Here is a 26,504-nt window from a genome sequence, read left to right as displayed (position 1 = left end):
ATATGAGTGACATTTCAATCTGCTCAGTTCTGCAACAGCACATTGGTGATACAGCACAACCCCTTTGATTTTTCTTAAAGAAACTCACTGCTTCTCAATCCAAGTGGTCAGCTTTCGACCATGCACTGTTTGTGGTGACGAGGCTGTATGATACTTCTGCGATGACACAGAAGCATGAGGTTATGATTTTTGCTCATAAACCACTCACTGACACTATTTGCAACCAGGCTTAGGATCTTCCTCCACGAAGATTTTGCCACGAGGACTTAATTAGCCACTATACCACTGATGTTTGGCCCATCACTGCAGATTATCTCCACAAGTGAACTCCATCACTTCTCCATTGGTCTTGGATGAACTGGCTCATCTCCAAGCAGATTACGCTAAACTTCAAAATCTTCAACAGGATTCTAACTTGGTGCAGAACTTTGTTTCCCACTACCTCCCCAGTTTCTCACATCTAATACTATGTGACATATCTATAGGGCAACCTCCATCCTTTGTCCCATCTTCTGTCTGTTGGACAATTTTCTGGGATATCCATGACCTTGTGCACCCAGGCATCAAGGCTATAATCCTCCTCATCACAGAACTTTTTTTTTGGCCTAGCACAAAGAATGATTGCTGCTTATGGACTCATGCATGCACACCATGTCATTGAAGCAAGGTCGTTCAGCATACTTAACCATCACAGAGAAAATTTGACATACTGAAGCGATGACTTTGACACATGCACCTTGACATCAGGTCTACAGCTCGTGGTATAGTGCTGGTATATTGCTGCTTCTGGATCACGGGATCTCGGGTTTGGTTCCTGGCCGGGTTGGGGATTTTTCTCTGCCCAGGGATTGGGCATTTGTGTTGTCCTCATCCTTTCATCATCATCATCATCCTTATTGACAGTGGCTAGATTGGACTGTGTAAAAATTGTGACTTTGTACGGGTGCTGATGACCATGCAGTTGAGTGCCCCACAAACCAAACATCATCATGATGTCCTTTTCGGCCACTGATCGCATAACCAGATGGGTTGAGGCCATACCTTTTTCAGACATCACAGCTGATTCTGTTTGTGCTTTCACTTCTGCATGGATTTTGCACTTCGGATGCCCTTCTTCCATCACTAGCAACCAGATATGCCAGTTCGAGTCTCTACTCTTTGCCAAATTATGTCCCTGGTGTAATGTTGACAAATTCCATATAACTGCATAGCACCTGCAGAGCAATGGACTAGAGGAACATTGACAGCATATACTTAAAGTGGCTATCATGTGCCATTACAGTCCCTGGTTGGATGTCCTGCTGTCAATCATATGTGGCATCTGCTCACCTCACAAAGATGACCTAAACCCCTCTCTTGCTAATATCTCTATGACAAGCTTCTAGTGCTACCTGCAGAGTTAGTCAAGGATATTGAATTTCGATCTTGGAATGAGCTTCCTGCACTAGTTGAGCATGTCTGCTCACACATCACTTTTATACACATACCAGCGCCATGTCCTCACATCCTGCCCCGGGTGTTCACAAGTAGTGATCTGGCACTTCACAAATTCGTCATGCCAAGCAATACCACAGTCTGGGTGGCCCTCCAACCTCCATACTCTGGTTCGTATCGGGTACTCAGCCATGCAAATAACACAGTGAACATCCTTCTCGATGGGAAATGTCAAACAGCTTCTATCAACAGGGTTAAACCAGCTAGGACAAGACAAGTGCCCTCTTCCAACCACAAACTCAACTCAGGAGCAGATTCATGACAAAGTTCTTCCTGCAGGCAGTGATGACCCTATCCAATCTTCTACCCCTACCAGTGCACAACACAACAGTAGTGCCGCATGGGAAGCTTCTCTGGTGGAGATAATCAGGCTATGCGATTCCCCTGTGTCTCTAAAGCCTTAAACTGTCAGTGCAATCGTCTTCACAGTCAATGTATCCAATTTCAGCATCACAGCCACTCTATCCAACTCTTTGATGGCATGATCTTTGTGTTAGCCACTCGCCTTCAGCCTCACAATGACTTGTCTACCACCCCCATCACCCTCATTCACTCCTCCCAATAATGGATAGCACTGACAAAGACAACATCACAGCCACTATCGATGAGGATGGCAGCCTGTCCATTGCCATCCTGCTACTTCCAACCCAGCATGGCCAAGCACACTCACAAGAGATCCCCCTTTCCCATGCAGGCTGACACCTACATCCTCCTGGTTGGCTGCATGATTATGTAGTAGCTGACAGATCTCAAACTTTGCCCACTCTCCAAGAAATGATCCCATCCTGCCTCTGTTATGGACCAGCTGTGACACAGCTGGGCACACAACCTTGCGCAGCTGTTTGTTCAATGTCATCTGAACAACTGAAATCTCTATGCACCTTCTCAGTGGTTCCACACTTACTTCCTCTCCAAGAGGGGGAAGGTGGGAGGCATCTGTGGCAACTATCGATAGGCCAAACAAACTATTCCTATGGTGAGCTATGATCTTTGGCTTCAGTTGCTGCTCTTGTGTGTTAACTTTTGCATGTACTTCTGTTGACATGTTGTGGTTCTTTGACAACAAAGTCAATTCTGTATCTACAGTTGTGTCTTCTCATATCTGCATTGAACATGGAGTGTGACAACCCAAAAGTTAATATGTTAAATACTTTGTGGTGAAATGAGCACTGTATCATTTGAGAGATACAGAGGTGAGTGAGTGTGCTGGGACTTACCCCAGTTCACTGCTACTAGCACACTGTCATAATAATGTGCCTGTGTGTAGCATACAAAGTATTGTGCTATAACTTAAGAATGGAATTAAAAATTAAAGTAGCTTTTCCAAACTTTAGCAACATATGCTTCAGTATAGTAACGTTAAAATGTTAAATCTCAGGATTATTTGATGAATATGTTTCACTAAGTACATTGTTTTAAGTTAAAATAAAAGGTAGAAGGCTAAAAACTGTCCAGTATGTGCAAATGTATGTCACAATCAACTGTTGCAAGTCTCAACTTGATTGGAACAATATTTTGGTTAAAATCGGCAATTTTTAAAAAAATGAAGGTGCTAAATATTAGACTTAGAAATATTAAAATTCGTAAGAAGTTTCAGTTTCATATAAAAGCATTAATTATGTGACCTCATTAAGCTACCTCTAATAATTTTCAAGTAATTTACTGAAAACTAAATTTGGAAAAAGTTCTTATTTGTAATAGAGACAGAAAGTTCTGATTATAGCACTTGATTAAATCCATTACATAATGAAGCTATAACAAGTTTCAAGACTTTGATGTGAATATCAATCAATGCAAGGACTCTTAAAGAAGTATATCAGAGGTTCCATTCTAAAAATTCTAACCGGCAAAGTTTAAATGCAATTGAGCTAAAACTTTTTCTGTTAAAGCCATCTTAACTCAATTCCTATTAAAATTACCAAGATTGTAAATTGATTCATGACAGAGTTATTAAATATTATGTGTCCTAGAAAGTGGCCATGAAGATGCTACTACCTGGACACAGAGTGGATGACAGCGGATGTTCCGTTTGGCCATCTGCTGCACCCATATATAAATACGGCCTGAGAGGTAGTGACAGACACACTTCACACCCAGCTATCAGTCTGTATGCACTAGTTGAATGCCAGTGTACACTGTGTCTTGGATGACATCACTGCCAAGTTGCTACCAAAAGTGTGTTTTTGGTACAAATAGTAAGTGAAATCATGAGAACTGTTCACCATCCTGGATCACTTAGAATTCACAGAAGTAACTGTTTGGGTGCTGCTTTTAAAAACTGTGTGGGAATTTGTGAGATTATTTTCCTCTTTTGTAGTGAGCAGTTAACTTTGACGATTATAAGTCAGAACAAAATAGCATTTAATTGGAACTTACCATAGAGGTCACCTCTGAACTGCTCATAGCATTGTTTATGATAGGACCATTGTCATTATTATTATTACTATTATTATCTGGAATATAACTATGTTTGTGCATGTGAACTTTTACTGAATATATAAATCAATTAAAACTCAAAACTTCTATTCATAATCATAGTTCCTGATCCCGCTGTGTAAATAGAGAGCAGAAACATTTATTTCAGTGAGCACAAGAAGAATGTGGACTTGCAGACTGGAAACTATGGTCAGCATGGTCTCCATCACTTTCTGGCTGACTACAAAAATAGTTTTCAGGTTGTAGTGACGTCGGGCGTCAGCCGAAAAAGATTCAATTAATCAGCTGATAGGTCAGTGCATGTTAACAGGGTTTGTGCGCTGCCTTCCAGGAGCTCCGTGAGATGCTTTCTCCTTGCTGCAGTGCACGCTCCATGAATTTTATAATTTGCTTTGAATTTTTTAGTATTCCTATTACTGTTACTGTTTTCCTCACTTAGTTACCAAAAAACTCATAATATTTGTTGCACTGGAAATGTTTCATAACGTTTTTCCTACTGTTATGTGTGCTTAAAATAAACTTCTCCTCTAAATAAAGTGTTGAACAGTATTATACGTCACACGTATCTTATTCTCACTGCGGACAAGAACATGATAACAAGATTGCAAGTACAACATGCACAACTTGCGACAGTGGTGACCCTGACATGATAGCAGCTAGAGAGAGAATAAATCAGCAGCACAAATGGCTAGCAATGAACTTCAAGAATCATCCTCCCTTCAGTCCTGACTTGCCCCATCCAATTTTAATTTATTTTCAAAACTTAAAGAACACCTTCAAGGACTTCACTTTGACAGCGATGAGGCAGTGCAGGAAGAGGCAAGATTATGGCTCTGTCAACAAAGTCGAACATTCTACACTGACACTATCAACAAACTGGTCTCTCATTGGGAGAAATCTGTTTGTTGCCAGAATGACTATGTTGGGAAATAAATATGTAGGCATAAAGAATAAGAAGGATGCTGTTGTAATTAGGTTTACTTAATGCAGTGACCCTCATTCAAATTCAGTGCTATTTCCAGAGTACTCAGAAGCCAAGGGTTTCTGGAGTATGCTTCTCTCTGCTTCTTTGGTGTAGTTGGAATAAGGCATGTAAAACAATCTGAGAGAGGAATGTAGTGTGATGGTAATGCCATTATCCACATCCGTTTTTCAATACTCACTGCACACAAAAAAATTACAACAGGCCATGTGTCCAGTGCATGGATGGTGTGAGCTTGTTTGAGTTCGATGAAAAAAGAACACAAGGTACAAGAACAGATGAAGATGACATATCTGACATTTTACCTTAGCTGACAATGAATGAAACAATTCAGAGTGATTGAACCATCCATGAGGATTGATCACTTCTGCAGTAATAACTATCTCGCATGGTCAATTTTTGTTCGTTCACTGATACAACATTGTGAGGCATGAGATGTCGTAGAACCCAATTTGGAAAATGTTACAATCAATTGGATGGGGAGAAAAAGAAGAAAAATGAGAGGGCCTAGTACATCATTCTAATGCTGGTTGAAGACTGCTACCTATAGGTGATTGGCACTCTAAAACTAGCAAAGGAAGTGTGGGAGAAACTGGAAAAAATACACTGAAACAATGGCCTACTTAACACTTTATTCAAGATGAGGGTCTTAGTAAATATGAAGAAAGAATATGATATGACTATGGCTGACTATGTAGTGAAGGTACTGGCTGCCAATAGATTAGTGAAACAGGGGGCTTTACCTGTGATGGCAAAACAGCATTAGGCTTTACGCTTCTGGGGCTAGCTCTGGAGAAGTATGAAAGCCTCATTAGAAGTTTAGAAAGAGATGAAGACAGATTGACCACATACCTTGTCATCAACAGGCTAGAATTAGAAGAGGAACACCTGGAACCACATCTGAAGTCCACTAAGAGCCAAGAAGAAGCCAAAGCATATACAGCACAAGATGGAGGTAATTAACAACACAAGTTTGGCCAGAGACACAATAAACATCACAAACAAACCAAGAAGATGAGAAGGAAGTGTTGAGATGAAGATCATCAGGCAGCAATATCTATTTAGTGCACTGTGAATATTACAAAGTGAGTAACAATACAGTGATTCCCCACAATGATGAAACATATCAACTAGTGAAAAATGAAGCAACAGCCAGATGGGCAGAAATTTTGTGGTACTAAAGACTTGAACACAGAGAAGCTATATCCAAAATACATGGAGTCACTAAGTATAAAGAAAAATGGAAGTGTGCGTGCATGGAAAAAATGAAAAGACAGCCTTTCAAACCAAGCCGAACTACTACTGAAAATGTTCTAGAAATGGTACATAGTGATGTGGGCAATATTAGACAGGCCTCCTTTGTTGGAGCACATTTCTGTGTTACTTACCTGGATGATCACTCAAGGTATTTGGTAGTGAAAGTGCTAATGCAGAAAAGTGATGTGTTTGACTCATTTGTGGAACTTAAGTGACATGCAGAGTATGAGACAGGGAGCAAACTGCAAAGTTTCCTATTGGACAATAGGACTGAATATAACAACAACAAATATGAACAGTTGTTCAAGAAAGAGGGCATATTACATCAAACAAGCACAGTTTACTCCCCCGTCCCGTCCAACGGAAAAGCAGAACATCTGAATCAAATAATTATATCCATTATGAGGTGTCTACTATTCCAAGGCGGTTTTCCCAACGACTTTTGGGGAGAAGTTCTGATGTTGGTCTGCTACATATAAAATAGATGCCCAATAAGATCCTTTGGTGTAAAAATCCTGTATGAAGTCTGGAAGCAGAAAGAACTACTTAAATACGACTTGAAAATGGTCAAAGCATTTGGCTGCAGAGTCTGGACAAGCACATTGACATCTGACAAACTTGGGGAACAGGCAGAATAATTTGTTTATCTTGGAGTAGAAGCAGGATCAAAAGGATATCATCTGTGAAGTCTTGGAAAAAGAAAAATCCTTTTTAGAACAGGTGTCATATTTGATGGGAGAGTATTCCCTCTGAAGGCTACACTAACAAAGAACTGTGTCTTTTAAGGGAAGTAATCATGAAACAGATGGCAACAGCTGATCCACACAGCAGTGAGGTGACAGCATACAATGGCAATATGGTGTGGTTGAGCTTTTCTGATCTATCAACAGATGGCAACAACACACCACCAATGAGTGCAGAACCGGTATCAGACAATGCAGTTGAGCCAACAGCTGTTAGAGGAGATGGAAGCCAATCCAGGGTCAGAGAAGAGGATGGATACGGTACTGAAGGCAGTGTAGTTACCAGCAGTGGAGATAGTGGTATGTGTGAGGGGTGTGATACCATGTTGGAAAGTGAAATTTCTAGTGCAAATAGTAAAGTAGGGTTATGACAGTCTTCACGGATGGCACAGCCAGAAATGTGTGGTTCATATCTCTTTGCATGTTTTTTTGCTACCATGTGTCAAGATAATCCATCTGATTCATCAGTAGAAGAGGCTTTAGCCTCAGTTCATAGGGACAAGTGGTGAGCAGCCATGGTGTCAGAAATGAGTAGCCTAAAATGCTACAATACACGACAACTTGTCGACAGTTGATCGAGTTATAGGAAGTAAGTGGGTGTTTGCTACAAAGAGAAACAAAAAAGGTGAGATTACTAAATTTAAAGCAAGGTTAGTAGCGTTGGGTTATAGCCAGGTATTTGAAGTAGATTACTGGGAAAGCTACGGCCCAGTAATGAGACGAAGTAACTTGAGGATTCTGACAGCAATTGTGGTACTGAGGGGATGGAAAACCAAGTTCACTGATGTAGAAACTGCTTATCTTAGTAGCCCCATAAGTTGCAATGTTTTCATGGAGCAATCAAAATTGTTTAGTGTGGGGATACAGTGTTTTTATTGAATAAGAGTTTGTATGGACTTCACCAAGCAGGTAAGGTCTGGGATGATTTTTTCTGCTCTGTGATGAAAAAGTTAGGATTGGAACAACGTGAAAAGGATCTTTGTGTATTCTTCTCTAATCATTTGATCATTAGGGTTCATGCTGACGATGTTGTTGTAATAGGTGGGGAAGAGAATATTGAAAAATTCAAGAACGTTTTGAAATCTCACATTAGCATTAAAGAAATGGATGAGATGTTGTTCATTTTAGGACTTAAGATTAAACAGTCTCAAGGGCAAGTGAAATTAAACCAAACTAGTTACATTCACATTGAGAGAGAGTTTAAAATGCATGACTGCAAGGGCATAACTACACCATGTAACGACAAACATTTTGGTGACAATAAGAGTGATGAGCCATTTGACCTAAAATTGTACCAAAGAGCAGAGGGTTGTTTGTGGTATACATCCACTTGTACTTGACCTGATGTTGCCTTTGTTGCAGAAAGGCTGAGTCAGTTTAGCTCTAAATCAAGTGTTTCTCAGCAGGCCACAGTAAAAAGGGTGTTTCGTTACTTGCAGCAAACTAAAGATTTGAGCTTATGTTTCAATGCCAGTTGTTCTGATCCGAGTGCATTCAGTGATGCTGACTGGGCAAATGACTGACCTGACAGTAAATCTGTAACGGGGTATGCAGGTTTGTTAGCTAGAACAGCAATCAGTTGGAAGAGTAAAAAACAATCCACGGTAGCCACCTCCATAGCAGAAGCCAAATACACTGCAATGTTCAAGGCATGTAAGGAGGTGGCAATGTTTGTAGATTTTTTAAAATGAGACCAAGTGTTATGAATTTACTATATTACCCCTGTAGGTCGTTGCTGACAACATAGGTGCCATTGAGATTACCACGAAACAACGAGTATTAGAAAGAACCAAACATTTCAGAGTGCAGTAACATAAAGTCAGGCAGACTGTCTTGGATGGTTTTCTTCAGTTTAAGTATGTTTCAGCTGATGACAATGCTGTGGACATTTTAACTAAAAGTTGTAGCGGTATGAAAATTGAGAGATTCAGAGACATGTTAGGATTAAAATAAGTATTATTTCATGTTAGACTACCTGCCTGTTAAATTTTGTCTCATTTATATTCTTATGTTTAATAATGTATTTCTGCAATGTGAAAGTGATAAATTATTCTCTTATGATGCCCATCAAGTGGAAGTGTTGTAATTAGATTTACTTAATGTGGTGACCATCATTCGAATTCATCGCCATTTCCAGAGCACTCAGAAGGCAAGGGTTTCTAATGTATGCTTCTCTTCTCTGTATGTGCTTCTTTGGTGAGAGAAGAATATAGTGTGGTGGTAGTGCCATTCTGCGTATTATATGTGCTTGTTCAACTGTGACAATGCGTGTATTTCAATTCAACTGCTCACCCATGTTCATGTGTCAATATTTACTGCACATGTAAAAATTAAAACAGATGTAGAATGTTAATAATGTTTGTTTTATTTAAAAATCTATGACAGTTTCCATGTAAAAATTTTGGAGGTATTACATTTCAGCATGCCCTCGCATTTAGGTGAAGACAATCCAGTCTATGAATACTATCACAACTGTCACTCAAGAAAGAACTGTCGTGATGTAAACACACCAATGAAACAAATTACACAGTTACTGCTACATCAAAGCCAGGTGCAGCGGAACTACAATCATAAGAATCTTTAACACTGTCATCTTTTGAAGATGAATTGATTTGATTAAATAAAATTATTCATGTGTTGGGAAATAGAGTGAAGTGTAAGAATTTACAAATAAACAGAATCCATGCAAAATTATTATGTGGCAAACAAAGTGGCTTTCACAATAAGAACAGGCAATCACAGAAATGTCATACAAACAAAGTGTAAAAAGATGAAGATATTTAAAAAATATTGGATCCATGTAAAAAGAAAGTAAGTTCTTTTTTTATTTTATTTTATTTTTTGTTAAATCAGATCAGTACCTCATTGACAGAAAAATTGGGGCAAGATGGAAAGACAAAAATAACTTTGCAAATATTTTTCCATAAATACGTTGTAACTTGGAGGTATGTTCTTCCACTTATGGATTCTGAGCCTTTTAATTTTACTCTGTCTGACAAAAAAGTGAAGCAACCAAAAGACATTCCCATATGTCATTGTAAGTTTGTAGATGTACACATCATCAGTGGGCTTGTAAATGAGTAGAGTTGCAATTCTCTGTGACAGGTAGAATCACCACCATAGCGCATTAGTGTTGTTACCAGGCCTGGTAGCGTCTATAAGGAGCGTCAACATCGTCAGGCGACAGAGTTTGAAAGGGGCCTCATTGTGGACATTCATTTGGCTGGCTTTTGAATCATACAGTATCCAGATCAGTGAAGTATTCAGATGTAACAGTGGCATGATGTTGGACTGCATATGAACATCGGGGTAGATGTACTCATTGTCAAGGTTCCAGTAGGTCGTTCTGACCACGACAAGAGATGATGGCCGTAATGTGTGCCAGACATCATTACCTCTTCACATCTGCATCTGCCATCTGAGAACAAGCAATGAATTCCCTGCAACACTCTGTGTCAGCCAACACCACAAATAGCAGCAGCACACCAGGAAACACCATCACATTCATAAATTACCGTTAATATCATAACATGTATGGCTGCATATGGTTACCAGAAAAATGGACAGCTGATGAGTGGCGCCACAGAGTGTTCAGCAATAAATCACTGTTCTGCACTACCCTGGGTGACTGTCATCGGTGAGTGTGATTATGATCTGGGAAGAAGTAAGAAGTCTCATTCTTGCAATGTTTGGAGAAACACAGTGGTGTTAGTCCTGGTGTCATTGAGTGGGGAGCTATCAAGTATGATTTCAGGTAAAGCTGGTAATGACTGAGGGAACTCTGGTGGCACAATATTACGTCACAGACATCCTGCGTCCCCACGAGTTTCTCGTGCGACAGTATAGTGGTGCCGCTTTTCAACAGGACATTGCTCATGAACACATGACATGTGTCTTTACAAACTGTTTGTGTGATGCTGAGGTACTCCTGTGGCCAGCAAGATCCCAAGATCTGTGCCTAATAGCTCACATGTGCAATTATTTCAGACATGAACATCGTCCTAGTGCCAGTAAATACGATAACAAGGTCCAATTACAATAGTTGTGGGCCATCTTGCCTCAGATCACTGTGTGCATTCAGGGCAGAGGGGGCGCAATGTCATGGTGATAAGTGAGCTCATATTGCCAAGTTATTTGTAAATTTGGCACGATTCTGTAATCACCGAAATAACATGACATACGCTCTCAACCCATAAAGTTTCATTTCATTTTCTTCTCATCTCCTGATGGCTTCATGTTTTTTGTCAGGCATTGTATTTTACAAACCAGAATGAAATTTTCACTCTGCAGAGGACAGTGCACTGATACAAAACTTCCTGACAGATTAAGTCTGTGTGTTGGACCGAGACTCGAACTCGGCACCTTTCGTCAGCAAGTACTGCATCGATGTGAGCCACAGTGACTAGCAAAGGTGTGTCTGGAGGCACACCAACCACCAGAGGGCATACTACCCTGCCTGTCGCCTGCCATATGGCAAGCAGTTTGGCTTATCATTGGTCGCTAGAGTTGTTGGATGTGCTTCTAAGAGATATCATGCTAAATTCTGACAATTGGTGTGTTAGATAATCAAAATACTGAGCTGGTTGGAGGACTCTGCCCATAATGCTCCAAACGTTCTTAATTGGCCAAAGTAGGATTTGGCAAGCACAAAGACAAGCAGGACAAACTCTCACCATGTGCAGGCAGGCTTTATCTTGCTGAAATGTAAGCCAACGATGGCTTGCCATGAAAGGAAAAAAAATTGGGCATATAACATCATTGATGCAGTGCTGTGCTGTAAGGATGCCGCAGATGACAAGCAAAGATTCAAATGGCTCTGAGCACTATGGGACTTAACTTCTGAAGTCATCAGTCCCCTAGAACTTAGAACTACTCAAACCTAACTAACCTAAGGACATCACACACATCCATGCCTGAGGCAGGATTCAAACCTGTGATCATAGCGGACACGTGGTTCCAGACTGTAGCGACTAGACCCGCTCAGCCACTCCAGCCAGTGACAAGCAAAGAGATTGTGCCATGAAAAGAAATGACATTCCAGACCTTCATGCGTGGTTGTCAGGCTATATGGCAGGCAACTGCAGACTGGCATGCCCTCCACTGGCTGGTGAATTTCCAGACACATCTTTGCTGGTCACTGGGTCTCAGTTCAGAGCAGGATTCATCACTAAATACAATTTTACTCCAGTCAATGAGATTACATGCCTAATGCCACTGTAGACAGGTTTATTGGTATGCAAAGGTCAATGGTACTCAGTGCAAGTAGCGCCATGAGCTCAGCCCCCTTTGTGCGAGCCGCCTGTTAGTGGTCCTTGTGGTCGCTGAAGCACCAGTTGCATGTCAGATCACTGACAATGATAAATTTGGGGCTCTGAATACCTCTCTGTTGTCTTTCTAGGTCGACTGCTTCCTTATTGATGCTGTGTTTGGCCAAGGTTCACCATTCGTGTTAACATCGTCGAGTAGTGGTATTGCTTCTATCCAAATGTCGAGTGATTTGTTGATTACTCCAATTAGTTTCTTTGAGCCCAATTATACCTCCTCTTACCAATGCTGACATCTCCATCTATTGTTTACGCGCCTCGCTGTGGGGCATAGTTACTGTCCAACTGAGTCTACGGAATGAAATTCATTAAGACTTTATGCCCTAGTATCGATATGTTCAAATGTGTGTGAATTCCTAAGGTATCAAACTGCTGAGGTCATTAGTCCCTAGACTTACAAATTACTAAACTAACTTATGCTAAGAACAACACACACACACATGCCCGAGGGAGGACTCTAACCTCCAGTGGGAGGGACCACGCAATCCGTGATATGGCGACTCAGACTGCTCAGCCATTATCGACATGTCCCCTGTTTACTGTCCTTGCTAATGTGTGGTGAAATTGCCCTGCAGCTTCACACATTCATCTGTCAGTCGACAAAGTATACAGTTTTGCATTTTCTGTAGATAGCTGTACGAATATCAATTTGTGACCAATACGCATAAGTCTTCGTGGCGCTTTTCTTTGTATTAGAGTGCAATTATCACAGCAGTCTGTGTTGTGATTACTGTGTGTGTTAGACTTTGACTTACCATGGCGTAGCAGTGCGCGTTGGGGTTGAAGTCCGATCCTAGGGCGACGAGTGCACCCGCATCCAGTAGCTGCCTGGCCGGAGGCGGCTGCAGCTGCAACAGCAGCGCTGTTGTGGGCAGCAGGACCGCCCCCGGGGGCTGGTGCGCTGATCCCAGTGCCGCCACCCCCTCTGTGGACACTTCCTCCAGGTGGCTCACTGCCCACGCTCCTATATCCACTGCCAGCTGCCGGCATATGTGGACACAAATGTCACTCCACTGCTGCCAGAAGTACAAGAGAAGAGGTCCTATTTCTTGATGGTTAAATTTGTTACTACTAGGGTGAGTTATATGAAAACCATAAAACTGAAAGAATTTAAAGATATTCTAAGTGAAGTTGCCTTTCAAGGAAGTTTGAAATACACTAAAACTACTATAGATGGAGCAGAGGGTTTACTTCTAGAAGAATGGAGGGGGCAACATGCTCGATGTGGACAAGGTTGTGGAAGTAAACTGGCCATGTCATTTTCAAAGGTACTATCCCAGTATTTGCCTCCATCCACGAATAGAATTTGAACCCTGTTTCTCCCAGTATTGTACCAATTACCCAACATCGGTCGGTCTGCCACTTAAAAAGAGCACCTCCCCCCTTCCTTCCCACTCTCTCTCTCTCTCTCCCCCCCCCTTCCTCCCTCCCGCTCCCCCTCCTCCCTCCCCCCACCTTCCCCCCTCCCTCCTCCTCCCTCTGCCTCATCCCCTTTTCTAACGAGGGGACCATCAGACTTGTTAATCACGGATTTTGATGAGTCTTAGATATGTTGTAGAGAGACCTCTCCTGAGTAGCTGGCTAGTAGTTTATGAGAAAATCAATGTTGGAGTTTTATGCATACACCCTATACTCGTAATGTTAAGTATGTTTCAATCGAGCATGCACAGTGCATGGGCTAAGGTTCGCGGCTTTCACTCTGTCGGTGTCGGTTCAAACCTTGGATGTATACCTTTCCTTTGTTTTCAATTCCGTCCTACAAAATATCATTAAATAGCAGTTGTTATACAAAATTATTACAAAATAGAGAAATTATTAACTGCTGTGGAAGGATTCCACATACAGACAAAAGTATGCATCCCTAATTTTGACTTCGCTTATGTAATTAATACCAATCAAAGCGGCTGCGAGATCCAATCGACGTACAGTAGAACCACGGACGAAAACTGGCTTGAACAAGATTAGTCATTGCTAGTACACTATATCTGTGTTAGAAAAGATATTCTCTTACATTTTCTTATGTATGAAAGACTACTCTGGGAAATTTAGCCAGATTGTTCAAAAATAGTTGATGACTTGTCTCATAAAGTGGGAGAAATAAATGTAACATGTGGAAATCAACCAATGGAAAGAATGGATGTGTGTAAATTTCTTGGAGTACATATTGATAGCAAAATGAACTGGTCGTTCCATATACAACAGGCCCTAAGAAAATTGAGCTCGGCTATGTATGCTATCAGAATGATGTCTTCCATTGGAGATTTATCCACTATGAAGTCCGCATACTATGGGTATTTTCACTCTGTTATGTGTTACGGAATTATCTTCTGGGGAAATTTAGCTTTGGCAAAGAAAATTTTTGTGGCCCAGAAAAGGGCTATTAGAATTATGTGCAGAGTACCCCCTAGGACATCATGTCGTAACCTTTTCAAAAAGCTGCAAATGATGACCACTGTATCCCAGTACATATATTCGCTGATGTGTTTTGTAATTAAGAACCCTGTACAATTTCCATCAAATAAGAACTATCACAAATATAATACAAGAGGGAAGACAATCCTCACTATGAACTTAAGAACCTGACAGTTGTTCAGAGAGGTGTCTAATGGTCAGGAACAAAAATTTTTAACCATCTCCCTGACCAGATAAAATGTTTAAGAGAAAATTAATCTCTTTTTAAAGCAAAACTAAAGGAATATTTGTTAAATATGTCTGTTTATACATTAGAAGAGTTTTATGATGCAAAAAGGGAAATAGCATTTAGATAGAATTATCCATCTTGTTAACAAAGAAAAGTGCTTGCAATTTTTCTCAAAATTAAAACATGAAATTTTTTATTAACACTCAAAGAAATCTGCTGTTATATGTACAATATCTGTTTTTCCTCTAAACTTTGTATTAAGTATATGCAGTTATGTAGCACATTTTTTATACATTTAATGAAGACTGTTTTGTATTTTTTTGTATGTTTGTTGTTTTGTATGTTTGACTCATTCCACATCTCATGTGACGTGCTCACAATACGAGATCTATGGAACATGAAATAAATAAATTAATTAATTAATTAAGAAAATGTAACTGTGATCTGCTCGAAATCAGGGAAGTTCCTCAAAGAGCTGTGCAAAGAGTTCTTGAAATCTACCATTGTTCTGTACGTGGGACAAGAAAAATATCTTTACATTATTGATTCGAGGGGAGAGCAGAATGATCGGACACTTTATGATCAAATCTTAGTACATGAAAGACAAGCCTGTATCTGCACCGTAAAAATTATCCCGCCCAAGTGTGCTCCACTGTGCCAACCGCGTGATGTTTATTTTTACAGGTAGGTTGAAATTTTCCCAAAAAAATTCAAAATGCTCCCAACTTGTTAAATACAAACAAAGAAATCACTTCAAGGGAAGATTCCATAAAAATATTGTGCATCAGTTTAGTGCACCTGCTTTCACAGGAATGATCAAATACACGTAGTTTGCATCGAAGTTGGTCGAAGAAAGAACAATCGACTTGGTTTTAAACGAACTGTATTTTACGGTATCGCTTCTGAAAAATCTGTGTGTCTGTGAGGCAACGACTTTTGTTAAGGGTGCGTGGTGCTCTGCGAATTTGTGTTTCGCCTGCTTCTGCAACAAATACCGATGGGATTCTGTTCCAGCGAAAGTGAACAAGACAATTCTGTAATATATTCTGTAACAAACGCAATGTACATTTGAAGAAACTTCACTGTATATTTGATTTATTAATGAAATAAGTATGGCGAAAATGACTGTTTTTGAATAATTTTGCATGACATGTGCTATTTAATGATATTCTGTATGATGAAACTGAGAAAAGGGAAAAGGTACACGGGCAGGGTTTGAACCCGTACCGCCAGTGCGGCAGCCGTGAGCCTTAGCCCATGCATTATACCCACTCGGTCGAAACATAGTGTAGCGTTACTGATCTAGCTAGTATGCATAAGACTTCCACATCTATTTTCTCAGAAACTAGGGGCCGTCGTATGAAAAGCTACTCAGGGCTGGTCCCTCAGCAATATATCTAAGCAGGACTGGTTCGAGAATGTTTTTCTATACAAAAGCGACTTTTCATCAGTCACCCTCCTCTCCCCCCCTACCCCTCCTCCCATAGCCTCTCCCTTTTTCCATCTCCCTCGCACAGTCTCTCGTCTGCGTCAGTTTTTGCTGCTGTACACAAATCTCACACTTGGACTCACCTGGCGCCTCCCTCAACCTGGCGCATCAAATGGCGGTTTGTGCTACTTGATCTTTAAATCGGACCATTACCTAAAATAAGGTAGGGACTGCGGATAGGTGGTGCACGGTAGGAATATGCCGGGAGGCGTGCAGAAGCAGTCCATGCAGTTGCGATGAACGCTGTGTCCTGGATGGCACACCTGCGTAGTAAGCAGGAGATCCCGGGTTCGAATCCCATTCGATACACATATTCACTCATCGACGCTGATTCCGCATAATGTCCAATACAGATGACATAAGTAATCCCTTCCATTCCTTTCCCTCCACTTTCAATTTACATAATAGCATTACCTAAACGCTGTCTTCACATGAGACATGTTTCTCATCGCGAAGCACGCCAGACGTGTTGTCCATCGTGGTTGCTACACGTTCTAAAACGACCTGCTACACCTCACGGAACATAACGTGCTCCCCATCCTTAGTGCTCTCTCCAGCAGCAGTTCCCGGCTGCATCTGGCTCGTCAATAGCTGCATTAGCCCTGACAGCGACTGTCGAAGAAGAGCGGAGAAAACCGCGAAGATGATTCTGGGCTCATCGGTGGCATGAACAGCAAACTTCTGGTAAAGGAACATTACATAATGCTGTACAATGACCTGAGAAACATACCAGTAGAAGTTATTCGCTAACTCAGTTGTGTCCTCATCCCAATTTCGGTTTTAAATTGAATATAGTTAACGTGTAGTGTCTAATGTCAGTTCGCGCATGCATAAAATCCATATTCAAGACGTTGCACCGACTACCATCACTCTGAAGCAACATGCTTCGCCACATAGTTTCAGTATGTAGGCTCGTTCCGTAGTTTCATTTGAGTGGAAGAGATTTTTTTCCAAGATGCTCACAACCAAAAAAGAAAAAAAAATCCCAGCAAGATAGAACCATGAGGCAGCCCAAAAAACCAAGAGATAGGTTGTTGTTGTTGTTGTTGTTGTGGTCTTCAGTCCTGAGACTGGTTTGATGCAGCTCTCCATGCTACCCTGTCCTGTGCAAGCTTCTTCATCTCCCAGTACTTACTGCAACCTACATCCTTCTGAATCTGCTTAGTGTATTCATCTCTTGGTCTCCCTCTATGATTTTTACCCTCCCCGCTGCTCTCCAAAGCTAGATTTGTAATCCCTTGATGCCTCAGAACATGTCCTACCAACCGGTCCCTTCTTCTTGTCAAGTTGTGCCACAAACTCCTCTTCTCCGCAATTCTATTCACTACCTCCTCATTAGTTATGTGATCCACCCATCTAATCTCCAGCATCCTTCTGTAGCACCACATTTCAAAAGCTTCTATTCTCTTCTTGTTCAAACTATTTATCATCCATGTTTCACTTCCATACATGGCTACACTCCATATAAGAGAAAGGTATACATATGTTTTACAGTAAGTTCCATAATAGCAAAATATTTCATTGTGTAACTTGCATTCACTTTCTGACGTAGACTGGCAATCATATTATGAATTCTGACCAGTGAGGAAACATCCCAGTCGTTGGCATTTGCAACAATAATTGCAACAGACACATTACTTATAATAAATAACATCGACTTTTGCAGATAATACCTCTGTTACATTAAAAGAAAGACCCAGAATCATTTACAAAACAAAATGTGAAAAAAAAATTGGAGGAGAACGTGAATCTGCTACCCTTCTGTTCACGGCTCACAGCACCTACTAACTACGCTATGGCTTCGACATGGCACCCACGCCTCCGCATATGGTATACACTATCTACAGACTCTATCTACGAACATTATTATTTAATATGTAAATTGTACCAAAAAGACACCCTTGTGATAGGCTATCATTGTGCTGTAGCACGGAAATGGTATACTTTCGTAACATACAGGTTATAACACTAAAACCAACTACAGGAAGCCTTTACCTACCGATATGTAGTTTCCTGTCATTATATTACATATCCGGTTTCGAGATATCCTCAATCTGCTGATGCTTTGAAAGAGCTTATTTTCATATCACGTACTTTATCCACCAAATACGACGTTTAACGCCATAAAATATGGCGACCTGTGATGTAAAAATGATGTCACATCTTACTGACCTAATTCCTTTCCACGAGGTAAAAATATGACACGCCAGATTCTTTATTTCACTATCGGCAGTGTAGTGGAAAGTGGAATTCCATGCTATGACGTCACCAGCACCTCGTCCACGTGTGTTTTCACTCCCCGTAAGAGGACGGCTTTTTAAGACTCATCAAAATCTGTGATCAACAGGTCCCTTGGAAGCAGGAGAGAGAAAGAACCAGGTTGGGAAGGGATGGTGGCAGAAGATCACTGCAGATCATCATTACAATAGTCAGATCAAATTTTTTTCCTTGGAATTAACATTCGTTTAATCTAATTTCACACTTATTTTCTGCAAATATCTGGCGTCTGTTAGAATGTACTCCCTTACAGCCAAAGAAAATATTCAAAATTTTTTGCCCAGAAATTTCCTATTTCCAAATTTTTTACTAAGATGTTAGAAAATAATATAAAGCTATTATCCTATAAGGATATAGTGCTATCAGAAATGATATAACAAATGTCTTGGAGATGACACTAAAGTGCTACCGAGCAAGGTGGCACAGTGGCTAGCACACTGGACTCGCATTTGGGAGGACGACGGTTCAATCCCGCATCCGGCCATCCTGATTTAGGTTTTCCGTGATTTCCCTAAATCGCTCCGGGCAAATGCCGGGATGGTTCCTTTGAAAGGGCACGGCCAACTTCCTACCCAGTCCTTCCCTAATCCGATGAGACCGATGACTTCACAGTTTGGTCTCTTCCCCCAAAACAACCCAACAACTAAAGTGCTGATGAACTGACACCATCTCAGAGCCAGAGTAAGAATAGTTGCTCGAACTGAGATGGCGTTAAAAATAGGCAATATTTATTTTTAGCAATGAACGTGCAAAAGCTGAGAAAATTCCAAAGCGAATAATTCACTCTGGAAACTGAGTGTGGCTAATCGAACCTCCATTGTATCCTCTATCTCAGGAGTACTGGCCCAGTAATGGAGGAAAAATGGTCCGATGAACATGTGTCCAGAAATGCATCGTTGTCATGGTAAATGGCGCTAATGAATAACAGTTACTCTGACCACATGCCGTGTGTTCCTTGTGTGTTGCAGGCTCTGTGATTGATGCGGCAAACTGTAAGCAACAGAATGGTCCGGTATTCGTGTCGGGAACCAGCCCGAGACGCTGTTTGTGTACGGTGAAGCAGTTGGAAACAGTCGAGAGGCACCACGGCTACACCAAAACGTGTGCCCTCACAGGCACCAACCACATCACACAACATTTCAAGCCCATTTTGGTCGTTTTTGTGATCGTGGGGCCTTTCAGACAGAGGAACATGCAGGTAAGCGGTGGACTGTGCATACACCAGATTTGGAGCTTGTAGAGGTTTCGTCTCAATACCCTGTAGAACTCAGTCCTCCAAATCTGGAGCACACACAGTCCGCTGGCCCCCTGCACGTTCATCTGTCTGAAAGGCCCCATGGTCACACAAACGCCCAAAAAGGGCTTGAGATGTTGTGTGATGTAGCCGCTCTGCCTCGCGACCGTTTCCATCTGCTTCACCGTACACAAACACCATCTCGGCTGTTCCTGATATGAATACCAGACCATTCTGTTTCTTACAATATGCTGCATCAATCATACAGCCTGCAACACACAAGGAACACAAGGCACGTGGTCAAAGCAAATGTCATTCGTTAGCACCATCTATGGGAACAATGATGTATTTCCGGGCACATGTTCATCGGACCTTCTTTCCTCCATTTCCAGTCAGGAATCAGTCCCTGCAGTTTGTCACTTTTGTTAATATTCACCCTGTAGCAGTGTACGATTTGTGCTTTTACCAGTGGGGGGGGGGGGGGGGGGGGGGGGGGGAGGAGATGTCTTATGGGGTTAGTATAATTATATATGTTACTAGCTTGGATCGTGGCGTTACCCATGGTTAAACAGTTATTTATAAATAGATGTTAATGCCGAAACTCACTATTGACGCGTATGCACTATCAGAAAAGCCATCCCTCGTTATATCTTTAAAAGTACATTATAGGTAAAGCTTATTTACAAAATCATCTACATACAGGTATATGAGGGGAATTCAAAAAGCAAAGGCACATTTGTGAAAAGCTGTACTTATTCTGACGATAGAGAACTAAAACATGCGCTATTTTTCTACGTAACCTCCCTGGACTTCAATGCAGTTTTCCCGACGTTTTACGAGTTTTTTTTATTTCTTCATAAAATACGTTTATCGGTTGCATCTGTAACTAATTTTGCACTGCAGCAATGACGTCTTCATCACTTTCAAATCTTCTTCCCGGTAGTGCTTCCGTTAAGGGTCCAAACATGTGAAAATCGCTTGGAGCCAGGTCTGGACAGTATGGTGGATGTTCCAGCACCTCGAATCTCAACTCCTTTATTGTGCCAGCTGTCCATTTGGCAGAATGTGGGTGAGCGTTTCTTGCTGCAGGATGACACCTCTTCACAGTTTTCCACGACGTTTGGATCTGATTGCAGGTTTTAGTTTCGTACGCAACACATCACATCCACCATACAATACAGACCTGGCTCTAAAGCCTCGTTTACGCTGGGGCGATGTCTTGCAACATTGTGGCATGCTACGGAAATGTTGCGTGCGTCGTCTTGTCGTTTAGTTCTAAATGTTTTTAAATGCTTACCTACTACATAACACTTTTTCAAAATTAATAAGCAAATATATTAATAGTATTAATAGTAAACTTTCAGTGTTCGGCTCCACAAATTTAAATTATATTTAAAGTTTTACTCCGGTGCCTGGGAAATAAACATCCCAGGTTGGAATGCATAAACTAAAACCAGAGGAGGGGATGGTCTGATGCAGAGGGCCCCATCCCGCCCCCTCCCCCCCCTGCAAATCGCACACTGCCCTGTAGCTACCATGTTGGACAAAGAGTGCCCCCGATACTATGATGATTGGTACAGTAGCCAACACGTTGTCCTGGGCAGCGAGTGTAATTGGAGTCGAAGCTGTTGTCAGGAATGCACTCTAGTGATCGAGAAGAATTCTCCTCTCTGACATAAAATGACATGTAGATGAATAATGGGATCGTTCACATTGGGGACCAAAAATGTAGTGAATTGAGAAGTCTTCTGTTCTCTTGCATAAAATGACGTGCAGATTACTAATTACATTGCCCCGTATTGGGAGCCAATAATCAAATGACATTAATAAGTGAAATCAGAAATTAAAAGATTATGATAAGTGAATGGAACAGATTGAGTAGATGGATAAAATTTGAAATGAATTAATTTATTTCACTATCTTATACACAAACTGGAAATTGATGGTAAGTTCCTATGGGACCAAACTGATGAGGTCATCGGTCCCTAGGCTTACACACTACTTAATCTAACTTAAAACTAACTTACGCTGAGGACAACACACACACACACACACACACACACACACACATACCCGAGGGAGGACTCCAACCCCCGACGGGGGAAGCCGCGCGAACTGTGGCAATGTGCCCTAGACCATGCGGCTACCCCGCGCAGCCCTTATACATGCAAACAGAAAAAAATTACAAACCATGGGGCCGATTTGATTGGGCTTGGACACGACTCGCTTATTAAGGGAAATGAGGCGGCAACGAATCGTTTCACCTTTCTTCACAGTCATTTGTAACGTGGTGATGACAGCGGCAGGTGCTGGTTCGGAACGGCGCGTCACCTTCTACACTACTGGCCATTAAAATTGCTACACCACGAAGATGACGTGCTACAGATGAGAAATTTAACCGACAGGGAGAAGACGCTGTGATATGCAAATGATTAGCTTTTCAAAACTTTCACATAAGGTTGGCGCCGGTGGCGACACCTACAACGTGCTGACATGAGGAAAGTTTCCAACCGATTTCTCATACACAAACGGCAGTTGACCGGCGTTGCCCGTTGTGAAGCCTCGTGTGAGGAGGAGAAATGCATACCATCACGTTTCTGACTTTGATAAAGGTCGGATTGTAGCCTATCGCGAATGCAGTTTATCGTATCACGACATTGCTGCTCGCGTTGGTCCAGATCCAATGACTGTTAGCAGTATATGGAATCGGTGGGTTCAGGAGGGTGTGCTAGATCCCAATGGCCTCGTATCACTAGCAGTCGAGATGACAAGCATCTTATCCGCATGGCTGTAACGGATCGTGCAGCCATTTTTCGATCCCTGAGTCAACAGATGGGAGCGTTTGCAAGACAACAACCATCTGCACGAACAGTTCGACGGCATTTGCAGCAGCATTCACTATCATCTCGGAGACCGTGGCTGCAGTTACCCTTGACGCTACATCACAGACAGGAGCGCCTGCGATGGTGTACTCAACGACGAACCTGGGTGCACGAGTGGCAAATCATCATTTTTTCGGATGAATCGAGGTTCTGTTTACAGCACCATGATCGTCGCATCCGTGTTTGGTGACATCGCGGTGAACGCACATTGGAAGCGTGTATTTGTCATCGCCATACTGGCATATCACCCGGCGTGATGGTGTGGGGTGCCATTGGTTACACGTCTCGGTCACCTCTTGTTCGCATTGACGGCACTTTGAACAGTGGACGTTACATTTCAGATGTGTTGCGACCCGTGGATCTACCCTTGATTCGATCCCTGCAAAATCCTACATTTCAGCAGGATAATGCACGACCGCATGTTGCAGGTTCTGTATGGACCTTTCTGGATTCTCCAGAACTCTCACCAATTGAAAACGTCTGGTCAATGGTGACCAACCAACTGGCTCGTCACAATACGCCAGTCTCTACTCTTGATGATCTGCGGTATTGTGTTGAAGCTGCATGGGCAGCTGTACCTGTACACTCTATCCAAGCTCTGTTTGACTCAATGCCCAGGTGTATCAATGCCGTTATTATGGCCAGAGGTGGTTGTTCTGGGTACTAATTTCTCAGGATCCATGCACCCAAATTGCGTGAAAATGTAATCACATGTCGGTTCTAGTATAATATATTTGTCCAATGAATACCTGTTTATCATCTGCATTTCTTCTTAGTGTAGCAATTTTAATGACCAGTAGTGTAGCTGTGCAGTGCGAGTCGGCAGCTCTCCCCGGTTTGCAGCGAGGGCATGGTCCAGTCTCCACTTTGACAGCTTGTTGCGTGGTCGAAGCTGCAATATCGCGGTGTGTTGGGAGGCAGATCTAGGCTATGAATGGAAGAGCCCCCATGTCCTCTCGTTTCCGTACTGTCTCACCAACTGTCTTCTTTATTTCTCATTCGTCTCTAAGCTAAACAACGCCTTGAAATTTTCCTTCTCTTGATGTTGTCCTTGGCAGACTAAATTTGCAACGCTGCCCAGTGACTGACACCGCAGGGTGGAGATTCTCTACCTTGTGTGGGCTGGTCTGCGACTTGGGAATTGGAAACTTTCTCACGATTTCACTGTCAATGTTGTTCGCAGTGTTGATGGTAAATTGTTCCGACGTTTTTCTGCAGTCCTAAGTTGCTGTGGAAGTAGCTACACAAAATTTGTTTGTAACGTCTGTCTCTGTGTGAGGCCTGAACAGTCTCACGCTTGTGCTTTGTCTAAGAATTTCCTGGCAACTGTGATTTATCAGCAACCTCCCCACTGTCCAGCAAACTGGATTATCTTTCCTATTTTTTTTTTTTAAACAAGCTGACTTCTGCACGTCTTTAGTTTCACACGCCTCCCTGCGCGTATTTTTGGCGCTTTGTCTATACTCCATCCCCAGTGCCTGTGGGACGCTGGAATTGTCGACACATTCTCACTTCCTAAGGCAGGTAAAAATGACTGCTGCGAGCCATAAGATTCATACGCCTCCACATGTGCGTTCTTGACGCTTTTGTGTCTGTGCTCCATCCGTTTTAGGCACGCTTCTCATTGTCCACCATGCTCTTTGCAAGGTGTCCCTTAAGCCGTCGGCACACGGACTGTGCATCTGAACGTTGAGCGTGCCGAGTTTCTGACGTCATAGCGTGGAATAGCACGTTCGGGAGTCTTAGCGTGCGTCTGAGCGTTGACCAATGAGATGGCACAACGCCGCCTACGTCACACGCACCCCGTCTCGCTTCAGTACAGAGTTGTGAGGCGCCATATTGGCATTCAAGCCTATATGTATATTTGCCGTTTCTGAGCACCAGCAAATTGAGAATCACTGGAAAACCCGTTGTTAAAACCCGTTGTTAACTGTGTGATTCGTTCCAGTACAATAATGAGAAACATCATATTTGTGGCAAAAGAATTATTCTAACTTGCGTATTATGAGAGTAGGCTACTTGAAGGCAGCAACACACTGAAGATCCACCCAAAACGTATTGTTCTTGGTACAATTTGTTATAATTGTATTGAATTATCAACATATCTACGATTAAGGTTTTGAGTAATGGCTAGTACACTTCTGTATGTGTTAATGGTTGCCGGCACGGTAGCTCAGCGTGTTCGGTCAGAGAGCCAGATGGTCTCTAACTTGCACAGTATGTCTTGCGACGTCCGCAACGACCAAACACAACGATAAAAAAAAAAAAAAAAAAAAAAAAAAAAAAAAAAAAAAAAAAAAATGGTTCAGCGGAATGGGTAGCGCCACTGAACTCGATTGAGTTGTTTAGCATCTGCATACTTCCAAAATTTTTTTCCTAGCATTCGCGTTTTGTTAAGTTCTGATACTTTATTATTAGTTTAATATAAGTATATTCTATAATATCTGATGTTATGTAAATATAAGTTCACCTTTTCTTTTGAGGGGTGACTTTGATCGATTGATTTAATCTACTGGACTGCTTGCGCTACTTGTATAAAGATATTCTGCTCCTTTTTCTTTTACGCTTCGTAATTCACAGGTTGCAAAGATTCTGCTGCTGGGCAGGAACAGTGATCAAGTAAGACTGACCTTCGGGTTTTACTAAAATGTGGGAATGATGAAATTATGTTTATCTTATGCGGAGAAGTAAACCAAATTTGTATCGCACTATTTGTAATGGAGCCCGCATCTCGTGGTCGTGCGGTAGCGTTCTCGCTTCCCACGCTCGGGTTCCCGGGTTCGATTCCCGGCGGGGTCAGGGATTTTCTCTGCCTCGTGATGGCTGGGTGTTGTGTGCTGTCCTTCGGTTAGTTAGGTTTAGGTAGTTCTAAGTTCTAGGGGACTGATGACCATAGATGTTAAGTCCCATAGTGCTCAGAGCCATTTGAACCATTTTTTTTATTTGTATTGGCACTTTTATAAGCCTGTGTCCTTATTGATTGGACATGGTATTTTCCTTTTCGTGGACGAAGGAGGAAATGTGAGTGTTAATTGAGCTAACGTGGGAATTTTACGCGCGCCCATTGAGTAAACAGTGTGATCTACGAACTAGAAACATCCCTCAACTGCCGCTGGAGTGCGTTGTGATCGTGTATACCACGTTGGGGCCCACGTACCGTATGCACAAGTCGCATCGTTCCTGAGCGTTCAGCAGCACGTTGAACTTGGCACGCTCAACGTTAACGTTCGACAGCACGGTCCATGTGCCAACGGCTTTAGTAAGCGGGGCTAGGACAGCCGCTGGGCTACCCCGTGCGTGTTTACAGAATGCGTCTCTGGTTCTCTCTCTATGGGGTCCAACTTTGCTCGTGTGCTGGGCCATTGGTGTTGTGAGTTGGGGAAAGTTGCCACCAACGGAAGTGTAACAGCACCACGGAAATGTAATAGGACCGCTCTTGTTCTTTAAATACATAAAAGATCTGAGGGACAAAGTGAGCAAATTTTTGTTATTGTTTTTCTGATGGTGCCATAGCCTACGGGAGAGTGTCTGTCGTCTTTAAGAGACTGTAGGAGGATACAGGGTCGCTTGGGCAGAATTTCTATTTATTGTGATGAATGGCAGCTTGCCTAAATATCTAAAAATATAAATTAATTTACATTATAAAAGACAGTCCTTTAACGTTTTAAAATAGTATTAGTGCTGACTGCCACTGTCACATCGATTAAAGGTCTAGGCGTAATGTTGCAAGGCGATGTGAAATGGT

General features: G+C 42.0%; 1 protein-coding gene across 1 annotated transcript in view; it reads right to left on the bottom strand.

Annotated features, from left to right (window-relative positions):
• The window catches only part of LOC126162691 (probable imidazolonepropionase), a 191,658-nt gene that overhangs the window by 44,342 nt on the left and 120,812 nt on the right, over positions 1-26,504 (bottom strand). Inside the window, exon 7 of the mRNA XM_049919344.1 lies at positions 12,992-13,216. Coding sequence (XP_049775301.1) covers positions 12,992-13,216 — 225 coding nt within the window. The remainder of the gene's footprint in view (positions 1-12,991; positions 13,217-26,504) is intronic.

This window comes from Schistocerca cancellata, chromosome 2, assembly GCF_023864275.1.
Source record: "Schistocerca cancellata isolate TAMUIC-IGC-003103 chromosome 2, iqSchCanc2.1, whole genome shotgun sequence".
In the NCBI taxonomy this organism is placed as follows: Eukaryota; Metazoa; Arthropoda; class Insecta; order Orthoptera; family Acrididae; genus Schistocerca; species Schistocerca cancellata.
This window is presented reverse-complemented; position numbering and strand designations above follow the sequence as displayed.